The sequence below is a fragment of the Callithrix jacchus genome, chromosome 6 (assembly GCF_049354715.1).
Source record: "Callithrix jacchus isolate 240 chromosome 6, calJac240_pri, whole genome shotgun sequence".
In the NCBI taxonomy this organism is placed as follows: domain Eukaryota; kingdom Metazoa; phylum Chordata; class Mammalia; order Primates; family Cebidae; genus Callithrix; species Callithrix jacchus.
Window position 1 is genome coordinate 117,131,298 of NC_133507.1, and position 15,677 is coordinate 117,146,974.

At 37.1% G+C, this 15,677-nt stretch overlaps 1 protein-coding gene across 4 annotated transcripts in view; it reads right to left on the reverse strand.

Moving 5' to 3' along the window:
* Positions 1–2,064: 2,064 nt before the first annotated feature.
* HECW2 (HECT, C2 and WW domain containing E3 ubiquitin protein ligase 2) overlaps positions 2,065–15,677 on the reverse strand; it is a 404,347-nt gene continuing 390,734 nt past the window's right edge. For all 4 annotated transcript variants that reach the window (XM_035305193.3, XM_035305191.3, XM_078328066.1 and 1 more), the window contains one exon: positions 2,065–9,057. In XM_035305193.3, the coding sequence (XP_035161084.2) occupies positions 8,946–9,057 (112 nt within the window). In that variant the 3' untranslated portion in view covers positions 2,065–8,945. The remainder of the gene's footprint in view (positions 9,058–15,677) is intronic.

Here is a 15,677-nt window from a genome sequence, read left to right on the forward strand (position 1 = left end):
TCACTATGTTGGCCATGGTGGTCTCAAACTCCTGACCGCAGGCGATCACCTCAGTCTCCCAAAGTGCTGGGATTACAGGTGTGAGCCAACACACCTGGCTTAGCTTTTCCTTTCCAAATGAAAAACCAGTGACTAAACAACTTTTGGAAGAATCTATCCATACAAGGATTTGAAAATAACTAGATAAATAAAGTGTGTGAAATTCATGTGTATCAAGGTAAACATATCTTTATCAGATATTCTCTTTTTTTATTTTTTAAGACGGAATTTCGCTCTTGTTACCCAGGTTGGAGTGCAATGGCGCGATCTCAGCTCACCCCAACCTCCACTTCCTGGGTTCAGGCAATTCTCCTGCCTCAGCCTCCTGAGTAGCTGGGATTACAGGCATGCGCCACCATGCCCAGCTTTTTTTTTTTTTTTTTTTTTTGTATTTTTAGTAGAGAGGGGGTTTCACCATGTTGACCAGGAAGGTCTCGATCTCTTGACCTCATGATCCACCTGCCTCGGCCTCCCAAAGTGCTGGGATTACAGGCGTGAGCCACCGTCATTTTTTTATTCTTATAATTCCAAAGTTTACTTTGGTTGACAAATGAGCTATCTATTTAGAAGGGAAAAAAACTCATTAATGGGTAAACATTTTTGAGCAAGGAAAGGAGGAGAAAGGTATGAAGAGACTTCAACTTCATACTTAACTTCAAGCTTAAAACAATGTTTTTAAGTATGAAATAAAGAACAATGGTTTAAGTATGAAATAAAGAACAGTATGAAAGACTTCCTGGCACGATGGATAATGGGAATTATTCATTATTATTTACTACTAAACACTCACTAATTAAATGGGGTTCAGGTTTACATTAAAAGAAATCATGAAGGCAGATATATTTATCATTCTAAAAACACACTAAGGTCAAAGGGTATAGAGGGATATCAAGACACAAAAACCAGGAAGTCAGTGCTGTGAATCAGTATCTTGCTCTTCCCCAGTCAGTGATAGCAGATGAATCTTCTGCTTTAAATGCTCTCATGTGATATATGAAGTGCATTTCTAGTCTAAAATGTGGAATAAAAAGTTTAATGACACATCTATTCCATAAAATCTTGACAGGGCTCCTCTTAACTCATATGAATTAATACAGGTTGGTTTTCACGAGTTAATTCATATGACTTAACATGAGTTGGTAAATATAGATCATTTTAAGAGCAACCCTTAGTGACTGACTGCCCTCACAGTGTGTGTGTGTGTGTGTGTGTTTATATATGCCTTTCTCCCTTCCCCATCTCTTTTTATTAACTACCATGTTTTAGAAACATTTTACTTAACTGGTAGATTTACACCACTAGTCAACCAGATATAAAAGATAATGTTATCCATTAAAACAAGTGTTCCAGGTGAGCTGCAAGGCAAATCAATCTGTAGATATATTTGGTTTGATTCACCCAGTACTAAAAATATCTGGAAATATCACACAAAAATTTGAGTTTCTGGGTTTCCCTTGATATACCAGATCTTTTAACACTAGACTGGAATTTCATGTGGCTGCTGCTGGAGCAAAATATTAGAATGCCCCTTTAGGTAAGCCCTACCACTCTGTGTTGCTTCCACTTAGACAATTTCACTTGTTAAATACCTGCCTTGTCCCTGCAGGCGTACAAACATGTGACCTAGATTAAATTGATGTGTGTGTTAGTAGTGGTGGTGGTAGTGGTGTGCATATGTATTTATGAATTAAACGTTCAATTAAGATGGCTTAACAAATAGTTTCTTAAGAAATTATGTGAGTTTCTTAAGAAATTATGATTTGTGTTATAATTCATTCCTTTAACATTAACTGCCCATCAAATAGTAAAATATTCTTGTAGGGATAAACAAAATAGATTCCAAACAAAATACACAAATATTTTATTAATAAATAAAAATAAACAAAATGTTATAGAAACTATGAAAATGGAACATCCCATATTTCTAGAGCTGCATACTAATGCCTGAAATCTTTATTTCTACTTTTATTCTCCTCCCTTCTGAGTTTTCTCTCCCCAAAAGTATTACAGGAAAGTCATAATCAATTTTCTTAAAGAAGATTTATTTTGGATTAAGTGATTTCATGATGCAACATGGTTTTAAACAAAAATAGAGATCAGTATGAAAATAAAACAAATTGTACACATTAAAATATCTTTCCCTCAAAGCATTTCAGAATCATAAAAAATACAACAAAAGAGTCAGGGGTTCAGTTGAGAATAAGAACACAGACTTCCCAGAAAATAAACAACTAGTCCCAGTTCAGAGTCCTAGGCCCCATATAATACCACTCAGAAACCATTTCTAGGATGTCAACAGTCTGCATTATTTACTTTGAAAAAAAAATTACGCATAAAGTGAATTGAGAGCCATATAACCTTAATGCTAATAGCAAGTCTCTCCCATTATTATTCTCCATTGAAAGTCACATTAAATAAATACGAAGCTTAAATCAATGCAAAAATTGAAATACCACCATTAACTGTGACACACCAAATAGTGAACATAATGACTGAGGTTGGTGAAGAGAAATGAAAAGCTTAAAAAAATACACCACCTGTGTTCTACTGAAATCTTAGAAATAATTTTTTTTACAGAGCCTTAATATTAAAAAGTAATAATTATTATAAAATTAGGTTAATACTTTCAGTAAGAGGCGAGAGAGATGCATGTATTTTTATTCATTTATTTTGGAATGCCTGCATCCCTATTATAAAAATGTGTAATTTTAAGCACTTTCCAACATATTAATAGCCCCAAACTTTACTTATGCTATCATATACAGAAAAATAGGTTGTAATTATATCTTTTAGAGCATTAGGGTCCTAAAAGAACATCCCATTCTATGTTCATTCCTGTTCAATCCTTCCAAAGTATTTCCGGAACATCAGCCATTCTTTCTTACAGAAGGTGATAGTAACCAGAAGTTTGCCGATGGTTCCATACCTGCATCAGTAATAGCTGATTCAGTCTGAATCACAAAACACAGCTATCCACACTCCTCAGCTTGTAATATCTTAAAAGTCAGATAGAAAGGTATCGCCTGCCGAAGGGCACTAAACATAAAAATCACATACATACATTTAATTCTCCTGTGTTCCCCAGAAACCATACAACCAGGACCAGGGCCATCTTATTTTGCTGAGCTGTTCAATTATGAAAGCCAAATAAATGACTTTGCAGATAAAATCTAAGCAAATGTATTTTTGGTCTTGATTAATTTCCTGAATTGGAAACACTGATTCAGTCTGCATTTGCAACCTCACTCTTAGGATTTTGCTTTCCAGATTAACAAAAATCATGAAAATGTCTCAAACGCTATTCTAATGTCAAGGAATGTCTGCTAAAATACAAATTAAGTTTAATGAAATAAAAGCACCCTTTCTTTTATTTCATACATGTTCAATAATAATAACACTAATTCTTAAATGAAAAAAGTCCACAACATAATTTCAGGCTTAATTGTTGAGTCTCCTGATTATGGTATGGCTAGCTTTAATACTTTGGGACTGAATTCCATTTTGCAATACAGAAAATGTTAAATTACTGAAGTTATAAAATGAGGGTATTTATCAAATAGATCAAGCTGTGCCTTCATTAGGCAGCATAGCTTTCTTCTTCTCGGTCAGAAACCAAATCGAAGTATGTTCCCACCCTGCACCAGCATGCCCTAAGATCACCATTGTTTTAACTTTCCCTCAGCTATACTGCTGTCCTAACCATCCTTTTGCTCCTTCTGGCCCAGATGGCTATGATAAGGCCAGCACACACATTCTCATCCTTCGTGCCAGCTCCTTGGAATGCCATTACCACTCTGAATCTTGACAGTTGGTCAATAATTAGCATTACATTCTTGAGGGAGGCACAACTGCTGGGCTCCTCTTTTCTCTTTTTCATTTTCATCACCCTTTTAGTGGGCAGTAGCTGGCCTTGAGCCACAATTCAGAGAGCTTTAATGTCTTTCCTTTGTAACCATGCTAGACAAACAAATTAATTTGGAAAACACGAATGAACGGGAAAGAACTAAGTTTGGCAAAATTAGAATCTAAAAGTGACATTCTCATTAATTTAAACTTATGGCAGCAAGATGGAAATAAATGACTAAGGTCCAGAGTAGATAAGGTCCCTCATCTACTAAATCAGAAAGCAGATTAAAGAGAGCAAGCCCCACTGGCTCACATATGTAATCCCTCATGTCTGCACTTTGGGAGGCCACAGTGGGAGGATTGCTTGAGCTCAGGAGTTCGAGACCAGCCTGGGCAATGTGGCAAAATCCTGTCTCTATAAAAAATACAAAAAAATTGACTGGGGGGCATGGTGGTGCATGCCTGTAGTCCCAGCTACTCGGAGACCGAGGTGGGAGACTGGCTGGAGCCTGGGAGGTAAAGGTTGAAGTGAGCCAAGATCACACCGCTGCACTCCAGCATGGGTGACAGCCAAACCTATCACAAACGAACAAACAAAAAACAAAAGCAAACAAAAAAATGCCTCCCAGGCACTGTGGCTCACACCTACAATTATTCCTAGCACTTTGGGAGGCCAAGGCAGGTGGACACTTGAGTTCAGGAATTTGAGACCAGCCTGGGCAACATTCTAAGACCTTGTCTCTCTAAAAAATACAAAAATTAGCTGGGTGTGGTACTGTACACCTGTAGTCCCAGTTAATCAGGAGGCTGAGGTGGGAGGATCACTTGAGCCTGGGAGGTGGAGGTTGGGGTGACAGAGCCAGACTATCCAAAAAAAAAATGCAAAAGGTCCTCAAACTCTGACTCAGTTTGGAGATTAGACCACATTCTTCCTATGCATGCTTTTATTATGCAGGGTTACAGATATCTCTTAATAATGACATTGCATCATGTCACATAATTATGGAGTTTCCTGAATAAGGTAAAATTGAACAGACTCCCATATTCATTATAAGATATTTGTCTTGTTAGAGGTGGTCAAATCATAAATAAAATTTGTGTAGAAAGATGGAAAAAGTCATTAGATGAATGGGAGGAGGATGGGAGAAAATGAGAAGCTGCAGTGGTTCCTTCTTGGATATCACTGGAACTCAGCTATTAGGGCTTACTAATCCATCCCTATTAAAAATTAAAAAATAAAATAAAGCTTCTGGTTAGTGTTTTCCATTATCTTGTTTCCAAATAACCTTTGAGAAAATTAAATGACTATTCTGTAAAAATCCATCAAAAGCAATCAAATTTTGCTTTCTGTTTTTTAAATTTCTCATGACAAGTTATGAAGTGCAAATAGGTCTATGGGAAAATTTTTCCCATGAATGTACTAATTTCTTCATGGACTTTTCAGAAGGTGTCGCATTTTAAATGTGTCTGTTTAAGAAAGTGAGAGTTTGGAGGAAGCATCTTGGAAACCTCACTGAAAGTGGAATATATAGGTACAAATATTAGCCTCTGCATTTCTCAAGATGAAACACAGAATTGTGACTACGAAGTAATGAAACTGATGCCACAGGCCATCCATGAAAATCAGCCTCAACCCAGTTAACATGATACTTGTACCCTACAAAGTGTGTGAGGAGCAACATGGATGATGTACCTGAAAGCACTTTGAAACTATACAGCACGATGCAACCATATTCTACCATTACTGTCAGACACTTGAATGCATTTTTGCCATTTTTGATTGCTGTGCAGGTAAAACAGATTTTCCTTTTTAAATGCTAGAAAATTGTGACCATACTTCTTTTACCAAGATCCATTCATTTTGTGCACAAGAAAAATGTTTTGACCCCAGAAGTGGTTTGGGCTCAGGGATTAGGATTTTTCACATTGAAAACCAATGGTGCATTGTAAAATTGATGATGGAAAACAGGGAAATGACCCGACTTAATTTTGGCATTTCTTTGATCATTTGAAAATCCTTGAGTTGCTCCTTCACAGTTCAGCTCCCTATACACTTTATACTCTTGTTGTGTACTTGGCATCCTGGCTTCGACACTTGACCAGTATTGACACCATTACTTGCCATTAGTTCCCAGTAGAAACAGCATTGATGTCATTATTTTAGTCAGACTAACATCTATATATGAAGCCATTACTGAATCTCACAGATTGCTGTTCTTTTCTTCTCTCTCTTCATTCCTTGATTATAGAACTTACCAAATTTTATTTTAAATACTTTATTCAACCTTGGGGTCTACTCTACTAAACTGTATGCTGAGCTTTACATGGGCAGATTTACACTCTTGCAGCTCCATCGTCAAACAAACATCAAACTGGCACAGAGTGAATGCCAATGGTGTGCTTGTTCTCTCATCTATATGATGTATCAAGAGTGTCTTCTATAGTATAAAAGGCATCACTTAAGACCATAAAGCCTAGTTATCTGGGTTCACAGTCCAGAAGAAAATATTTATGGATATTTCTAATTGTAGAGTATAGGAAAGTCTAATTTATTCTGTGGAAATGTTATTTAATATTCTATATAGTTATTATTGGCTGTTTTGTTTTACTAAGAATAATCGATAAGTTAGCATGGTGTTCTGATATGCTAAGTACATCTTTGATAATTCCCAATCTGTAATAGTATCAACTAGGTGATTATACTAATTAAGAATGTCTTCACACATTAGAGTGAACTGTTATTTGGGAAAAAGTTGGATGCCTTAAAGAAATGTATTTGTTAGAAATAATTAAGGAGAGACATTTTATTTCAAATTTCTTTTACCTAATAATATGAAATAGCATAACTAAATGTCTCAAACCAAAATGAATGCTAACATGATCTTTGAATGTATTGAAGGTTGAAAAGATTCCACCTTTACCTGTTGCTTGGAGAATGCCAGCCCTGAAACATCTTATATACCATCAAATTTGTGACTTTAAATAAAGTGTGTTATATTGCTTTTCCTTATAATGAAAAGAATACAAACAAGTAAAAAGAGTTTGCAAAATTAAATATATACTTGTATTCATGATCAATAAGTACAAACTAACATTTCCAGTCAAAATTTTTTTTTCTCTTCCAATTATAGTATACAGATAGCTCATCCTTTCTTATTTCCAGATTTCTATAACCTTTTTTCAGAACATCTCCCCGCACTGCAGTACAAGCCTTTAGTGCGGGTAGTATAACATAAGCGGTATTCCTCTTGAGGGTCCCAATAATAAACATAGCTTAACTCACAGGAGAGCAACCAGTTCTTACAAAACACCTATGAAAACTATGCATATGACCTCTGTAAAGTGTAAGATTGCCAACATCCCATAAATAGGAATTCCATGGCTGCTTATAAATATAGATCTCAAAGAAATGTTTGGGCAATGTCTGTAAACCCATAGGCTGGCAAACCATGTTTTAATCCAATGCTTTTATTACCCCCAATTTTACTTCACTCTATTGAAAATCTGATTAGTCAAGAAATAAACAGATGTGGAGTAACCCCAAAAGCAATTAAAATGAAGGACACCTTCTCATAAAATTAGCAGAAGTAAGACTAGTGATGTCATGCAGTTTTGGAGATACCATAGAAAAATTGTTTCTTAATATTAATAAGAAAATTATACATCAGTGAAAATGCAGGCTTAGAAATATAGTTCTGAGTTTCAATTTGTGATGTCTTCACTGATGAGGGAAAATGGAATTCTTATTACTGATCTCTTCAGTGTTGCTGATGGCTCCTTAACTGAGCTTAGTGTTGAATGATGCTGTACAAATAAAAAGCAGTGGGGGAAATACGAAATATCTGTATTAAATGCCATCCTGTAAAGTATTTGATGGATGGAAGAGAGTCTAATGCATTTTAAATAAATGCATATCATACTATCACATAAAGTGAATCTTAAAAAAGTATTACTTAGATGCACAGTCCTTGTAGTGGTAGACACGGCACTGTGAAGGAAGTTTGATTTAGAAGCTATTTTCTATTACACTTCTCAAGTGATGGAGTTGCTGTTAGTCATATTATAATGTCCCTTCAACTTTGGTACATTCAGTGCAAAATATTTGGGGGATTTTTTTTTTACCTTTATAAAAATAAAAGGCCCTTTTGTTTCCTTGAGAGTGCTTAAAAGGATACATAGTAGCATGATGCCCGAGTATGCATGGAACATGAAAATGGAACGAGTGATGCATACAGTATGATAGGTAGGTTCTTATATACATCCTAAAGAACAGAAACAGAATGAACCTACAAAAAATAAACAGAACTCACTGTGTACTTTTTCCTGATATGCTGTGATTAACTGCTAGTTATTTTAAAATTGTTTTCATGCATTATAAAGCATAAAATCTGTCATTAGTAATTCATTGAATAATGGTTTGTCTTTAGCCATAATTACACACATACCACTTGCATATACATTGTCAGAGACCATCTTATTGCAAATCTGTAAAGTTACCTCATATTGACTTGGTTTCGTTTTCACTCATGTCCCATGAAAGCGGAAACCTATGGTGCACACCATGCAGGCACTCATATGCAAAAAATGAATATTCTGTTATAACTTAGGGCTTAAATGAATGTACTTTCAGGAAATATTTTACTTTTATTATATTATTTAACTTGCACTAATTTGGAGATTGGGCCAAGTGCTGCCAGTTTGGCTTGAACCACGTTTCAAAGTTTCTAGATTCTCCTGAGTCCCTAAAAATTACCATGGAGCTGATCATGTACGGGTTCACCTTTGTCTTGGAACATAACAAATGGAAAAAGTTTGGCAGGCAAGAACTGTTGATTGAAAGACGGTTGGGTTGTTCCCTGGGCATCAAGCTCACCCAAATCCTTCCAAGAGGACTCATCTCCAGTCCCCAAATGTGACAGAGCACTTGTTCCTGGAAAAAAAACAGCACGCAGCTTTATCCGAAAGAAAGCATCCTCTTGAAACTTCCAATGTTCAGTCATTCTTCTAGAAGGCAGCTTCTGAAACTGCCTATCCACAGAGATGGGAATTCTGCTTCCAGGTCACTCAAGTCCAAAAGTACTGGTCTCTTCAACTGCTGTCAACAGTTTTTCATAAAGCATGGAAAAGGATGGGTAGGGGGGCAGATCCAGACGGTTAAAACATGTATGTGCTCTGAAAACACAAGAAACAGCATGTAGTTTAGAACAGATGGAGTGAAATGAGAGAGAGAGAAAGAGAGAGAGAGAGAGTATGATTGTCTTTCCCATTCAAATTTATTTGTTGCCAATTTTTACACTCCTTTTGAAAAATCTTTGAAAACATTTTGACCTTAAGAATTAAGAACTGAATTTCTCTTAAAAAAAAAGGTTATTTAAAAATATATCTTCTTTACATTTCAGCACCACTTAAAAGGTATATTACATATAAATGACCATTTATTGAGTGGTCTAAGGGTTACAAAGACAAGTTTGGTTTTTTGTTTCTCTTTTGATGCTAGACTTTTTTTTTTTAAAAAATATATGTATATAAGGCCTTGCAAAGTAGTTCATTTTGAGTTGAAATATGCCTGGCTGGGTTGGGCATGGTGGCTCACGTCTATAATCCCAGCACTTTGGGAGGCTGAGGCAGGTGGATCATGAGGTCAGGAGATCAAGACCATCCTGGCCAACATGGTGAAACCCCATCTCTACTAAAGATATGAAAAAAAATTAGCTGGGTGTGGTGGTGCATGCCTGTAGTGGGACTCCAGCTACTCGAGAGGCAGAGGCAGGAGAATGGCTTGACCCCAGGAGGCAGAGATTGCAGTGAGCCGAGATCCCACCACTGCACTATAGCCTGGGTGACAGTGCTACATTCCATCTCAAAAAAAAAAAATATATATGCCTGGCTGTCTCTTCAATACTCTTCAGTTCTGCATTTTTTCATTTTCTTGGACAGGGAAGAGCAGTCAGTGTCTCTGAGGGCTCACCTCATGGCTTAGAGTCTTGGGAAATTCCCTGGCTGGAATTTTAGTCAGTAGACCATTGTTACTTCTTTGAATCTTGTGCTAAAATTTGCTTTTTGCCAATTCACATTAACAAAACAAAAAGCAATTTAAATCATTACATTGAGCATTCTTTTTTAGAAATACCTCTTTTGCCAAGATAGGAAAAAAATATGTTTTCCTGTTATTTGCACCTGAATCACAATAAAAAATAGACAGTCTCCAAATAGGACATCTTATCAGGAAGCAAATCTGCACTTCTGACATGAAATAGGAAGCATTCTATTCTGAATGTACAACAGCTTGTTTGCAGGACCTACATAACTTTGACTATAAAAAATGCTCCTGAATTAATATACAATTTTAGGACCTATGATTATTAACAAGCTGTTTCTACAAAGTCATGTTTACATTTTAATTCTGATAAATCCCTTTTCCTTATGAAATAAATATAATTAATATTCCTGATTCAGTATAATGGGAGACCAGAGATTTGCAGTTAGACAGACTTGGATTTGAATTCTAACTCTACCAACAAGCGTGTGATTCGAAGTGAGTTATTAAAACTCTGAGCCTCTGTTTCTCACCTTTGAAAGGATGGTTATATAACTCGTCTCAGAAGGATGTGAGGATTAAGTGAAATAACAGAAAGGTGCTTAATAGAATGACTGGCTCATAGTGTTTGACCAATTAATAATGGATGTATTGTTAGCTACATTTCATTACTATCAACAATATTGACTCTAATTGCCTTCAGTAAATTGCCACAAATAGTAATGACCCATGACAACGATGAGATAATAAAGGGATAATAAAGTAGGTGTGTGGCCACATGGCTTTTTAGAAACAGGAATGTGAAGGGGATCTGCTATATTGTAAGAATACAGGTTGAGTATTCCTCATCCCAAATGCTTGGCACCAGAAGTGCTTTGGACTTCAGATTTCTTTGGTATTTGGAATATTTGCATATGTATAATGAGGTATCTTGGGGAATAGGAACCAAGTCTAAACATGAAATTCATTTGTGTTTCATATACACACTGTATACACAGACTAAAGGTAATTTTATACAATATTTACATAATTTGGTTCATGAAACAAAGTTTTGACTGTGTTTTTTTTTTGAGACGGAGTTTCGCTATTGTTTCCCAGGCTAGAGTGTAGTGGCACAATCTCAGCTCACTGCAACCTCTGCCTCCTGGGTTCAGGCAATTCTCCCGCCTCAGCCCCCTGAGTAGCTGGGATTACAGGCATGTGCCACCATGCCCAGCTAATTTTTTGTATTTTTAGTAGAGACGGGGTTTCACCATGTTGACCAGGATGGTCTCGATCTATTGACCTCGTGATCCACCTGCCTCGGCCTCCCAAAGTGCTGGGATTACAGGCGTGAGCCACCGCGCCAGGCCTTGACTGTGTTTTTGACTGCACCCTGTCACATGAGGTCAGGTGTGAAATTTTCTACTTGTGGCATCATGTTGGCACTCAAAAGTTTTGGATTTTGGAGCATTTCTGATTTTAAATGTTTGGACTAGGGATACTCAAGCTGTATCAGTTTTAGGATATAGACAGAGTACCAACTCACCTATTCCTAGTACTATAAACTCTGGGATATAATGGTGGAAATTATCTAATGAATCTTTGCAGGCAAACCAAACCCTTTTTTGATACAATAAGCATCTCAGAATTGTGTTTGATATCCTTAGACTGGAACCCAAATTGGGCCAGAAGAAAAGGTTTTACTTAAAAAAAAATTAAACTTGTATACTAAAATAGAGTCCTAGGAGTGGTTTACAATCTACCTTCTGTGAAACATTGGAATAAAAATATTAAATAAAGATTTATCTCATCTCTGTTCCAGGGGTAGGGGAGGAAGAAGCAGAGAAATGAAATATGTTTTGAATATAATTATATGCCAAACTTTGTATGTTACACAAATAACATTTATCATCCTATTAGACTAAAAGATGGTACCACAATGCTATTTCAAAATTTTCACTTCTTTGGTTACCATTAAAGTTGAGCATCCTTCCCCCATGTCCTCTTGCTTTTTACATTTCCTGTTTTGTGATCTACATGCTCTTCTGTTCATCTCTCTTGCCTGATTATCTTTTCAATATTTTTATTGTGATAAAATATAAATAATATAACATTTGCCATTTTAACTATATTTAAGTGCATAGTACCATGCCATTAATACACCTATATTATTCTGCAGCCATCATCACTATCCATCTCCAGAACTCTTGCATCTTGCAAAACTGAAACTCTATATCCATTACATAGTAATTCCCATTTCCTCTCCCCTGAGCCCCTGGAAACCACCATTCGACTTTGTGTCTCTACGAATGTCACTACTCTACATACCTCATATATGTAGAATCTTAAAATATTTATCCTTTGTGACTGGCTTATTTCACTTAGCATAATATTTTTAAGGTTCATGTGGTAGCATGGGTTAGAATTTCCTTCCTTTTTAAGGCTGAATCATGTTCTATTGTATGTATGCACCACATTTTCTTTATCCATTCACTCATTGATGAACAGTAGTTTTTTTCCTACCATCTGGCTGTTATAAATAATGCTCATATGAACATGAATGTACAATTATCTGTTTAAGTCTCTCTTTTCAATTTTTTGAGGGATACACACAGAAGTGCAACATCATATTGTTTTTCATAGAGGCTGCAACATTTTACACTTCCATCAACAGTGCACAAGAGTTCCAATTTCTCTACAGGCTCACCAACACTTATTTCTTGTTTTTTTTTCTTTTATTTTCATAATAACTATCCTAATGGGTATGAAGTCCATTTATCTTTTAAAGTCTTAAGATTTCTTATTGAAATCAAGAGAGATTCCCACCATTGTTGGATTTGAAGAAGCAAGCTACCATGAATTCTACCACTGCAAGGAATGAATGCTGCCAACAACCCGAGGGAGTTTGAAAGCAGATTCTTCCCTAGTTGGTCCTCCATATGAGAATGCAGTCCCACTGACACCTTGATTTCGGCCTTGTGAGACCAGCGGCAGAAGACCCAGATAAGCTGTGCCTGGACTCCACCCCATGGAAACAGTGAGATAGTGAGATCATAAATGTGTGTTGTTAGGGCCAGGCGCAGTGGCTCAAGCCTGTAATCCCAGCACTTTGGGAGGCCGAGGCGGGTGGATCACGAGGTCAAGAGATCGAGACCATCCTGGTCAACATGGTGAAACCCCGTCTCTACTAAGAATACAAAAAATAGCTGGGCACGGTGGCGCATGCCTGTAATCCCAGCTACTTAGGAGGCTGAGGCAGGAGAATTGCCTGAACCCAGGAGGCGGAGGTTGCAGTGAGCCGAGATCATGCCATTGCACTCCAGCCTGGGTAACAAGAGCAAAACTCCGTCTCAAAAAAATAAAAATTAAAAATAAATAAATAAATAAAACAAATGTGTGTTGTTTTACATACGTTGCTAAATTTGTGGTGATTTGTTTTGCATCAGTAGAACTAGTAACAGATCTCGAGGTAGTGAAACAGTTCAAGAAAAGGTGGCAAAAGGGATGTTAAGTGTGATACAGTAGAATAATCTATCAAGAGCAGGTGGTGAAACAAAGCTAGAAGTAGGCAGCAGTTCTTCCATTCTCCCAGGTTTCTGAGTAGAGAAACCAGAACTTTGAATGTCTCTTTGCCATTTCTGTAGTACTTTTGCAGGCACTCTAGTAGCTTATTCCATAAATCCACAAGCCTGAATACTCTTTTGAGTTCTCAACACAAAGGGAAGGACTAGAAAACCTTTTTTTGTTCCTCTTCAGTCATAAGACATACTCACCATTACCAATCCATAATCTAAGGCTGTTGCTGCTTCATAAATTACATCTGGTTGCATAATATATGGTTACCATAACACAACTTTCCTCCTAATAAACGAAAAGCTCCTCTGAAAAATATTTCGTGATGATGGAGAAAGCATATATTGTAGAGGGGGAAACTGTGTGGAAAGAGTCAATGGTTTTTCCAAAGTTAAAGCTGAGTCAGTGGCCAGATCAAGAATAGGACCTCAATCCTGGGTCTCCTAGGGGAAGTCCAACATTAAACTGAAAGCAGGGAGGTTAATGCTCACTGGCTTTGTTCTTTTACTTTTGGAAGCCTGAGTACTAATTTTATCCTACCTCTGACTATGAACTATTAGTCCTCACCATCCTACCAGATTATTGACATTTTGAGGAAAAGGACTGGCAAAATAAAGCTTCAGATATTTTTTAAATGAATAATTCAATCACAGTATGCAGTAGCTCTGGGAAAAGTGGCTGAGATTGGGTCAATCCAGAAAACCCTGAAAAATACCAGGGGATTTTTAGGTGATCATACTATCTTGTTCAATCTCAGGCTTAACAGAAAGCAAATACTCAAAAGGATACTTTAGAATGTATCAAAATCAATCCAGGAGCTTGTTTTACAATGGAAAATTTTGGTTACACCCCTTGAGCTTTTAATTCAGAAGGTTTAGGGTGGGTCTGGGGGAATGTGCATTTTAACAAACATGCCAAGTGAGTTTGATGCAGGTGATCTCCACTGTTGGAGAGACATCAAATGGATTGGTGATATGATAGCTACACTGGATATTTGCACCAGCGTTTTATGTGTTTGCAAAAATTTCACAACTCCTTATAAACAAGACAGCATTGCTAATAAGGAAATTGAGGAATAGTGTGGTTAAATAAATTGCCCAATATTTACCTTCAACTTACTGTATGAGTCAAGACCAGAAAAAAAAACAAAAAGGCCAGCAACACATAATCCTCTAAGGCTTTTCACACCCCCACCCCCACCCCATTCCATGTCCTAAGAAAACTCTAGCAGAAAATAACAGGAGGGCCCTTGGACTGTGTTGATATTGGCAGCAAAAGTGCATCCAGCTATCCGGTCTCAATAAAAGAACATTTTTCAAATCTTTCAAAGCCAGCCACACTAAAGCTATAATGGCTTTACCTCATTTTAATCTATGCAGCCAGAACCACTCAAGGAGAGCAGGTCTGAACCCATCTTTGGGAAATCATGCTGGCATCAATATTAAGAAGATTTAAAAATTCCCCAGACATCTGGTCTGACTTAATAGACCTCTTGGTGCTTTCTGGATTCTTCAAAAATGCTAATTGGGAGGTCACACGCTTACTGTCTCTTTTTCCCTACAGATAGACAAGTCCCTACAGATAGACAAATCCAGTGAGCCAAAAGTATCAATTTCATTTCCATTTCCATAGATTGGTTCATTGATTAATGTATTTCTCTCTCTGTGTGTGAATGTATTTAATTTTCCAATTTGCATTATATTTCATTTATTCCTTCACTCCCACTGAATGAATACTTACTAAGCACATACTCCATGCCAGGCATTCAGCTGTCCCCTGAGAGATGAGGATGAAAAGTCTGGTTTCTGTCCTCAAGGAGTTTACACTGTGGCAAGAAAATGTACAGGCAAATAGACCCTCTAAAATTTGTGTAGCCTGTGCCTGTGCTCTGGGGCAAGCAGGAACTGAAATCCAGCTTTCCTTTGGCTCTGCTCGCCAAACCGTGAGCCCTAGCTGCGGGCTGCATTTCTCCAGAAGCCTAGGAGACAACTTTGTTTCCTAAGTCCCAAAGATGGGCTGTTAATGGCCCTGTATACAAACAATTAATAATACAATGAGTTACAAGTCTGCTCAGCAGAGCCAAGGAAGGTTCAGAGAGGACACTACTTGTGTTAAGGCTTGAAAGATTTGTAGGTGTGCAGGGTTTTTCTGAATCAACAACAAGGAGAAGGATGTTCCCAGCAGATGGCCCGGAAGCATG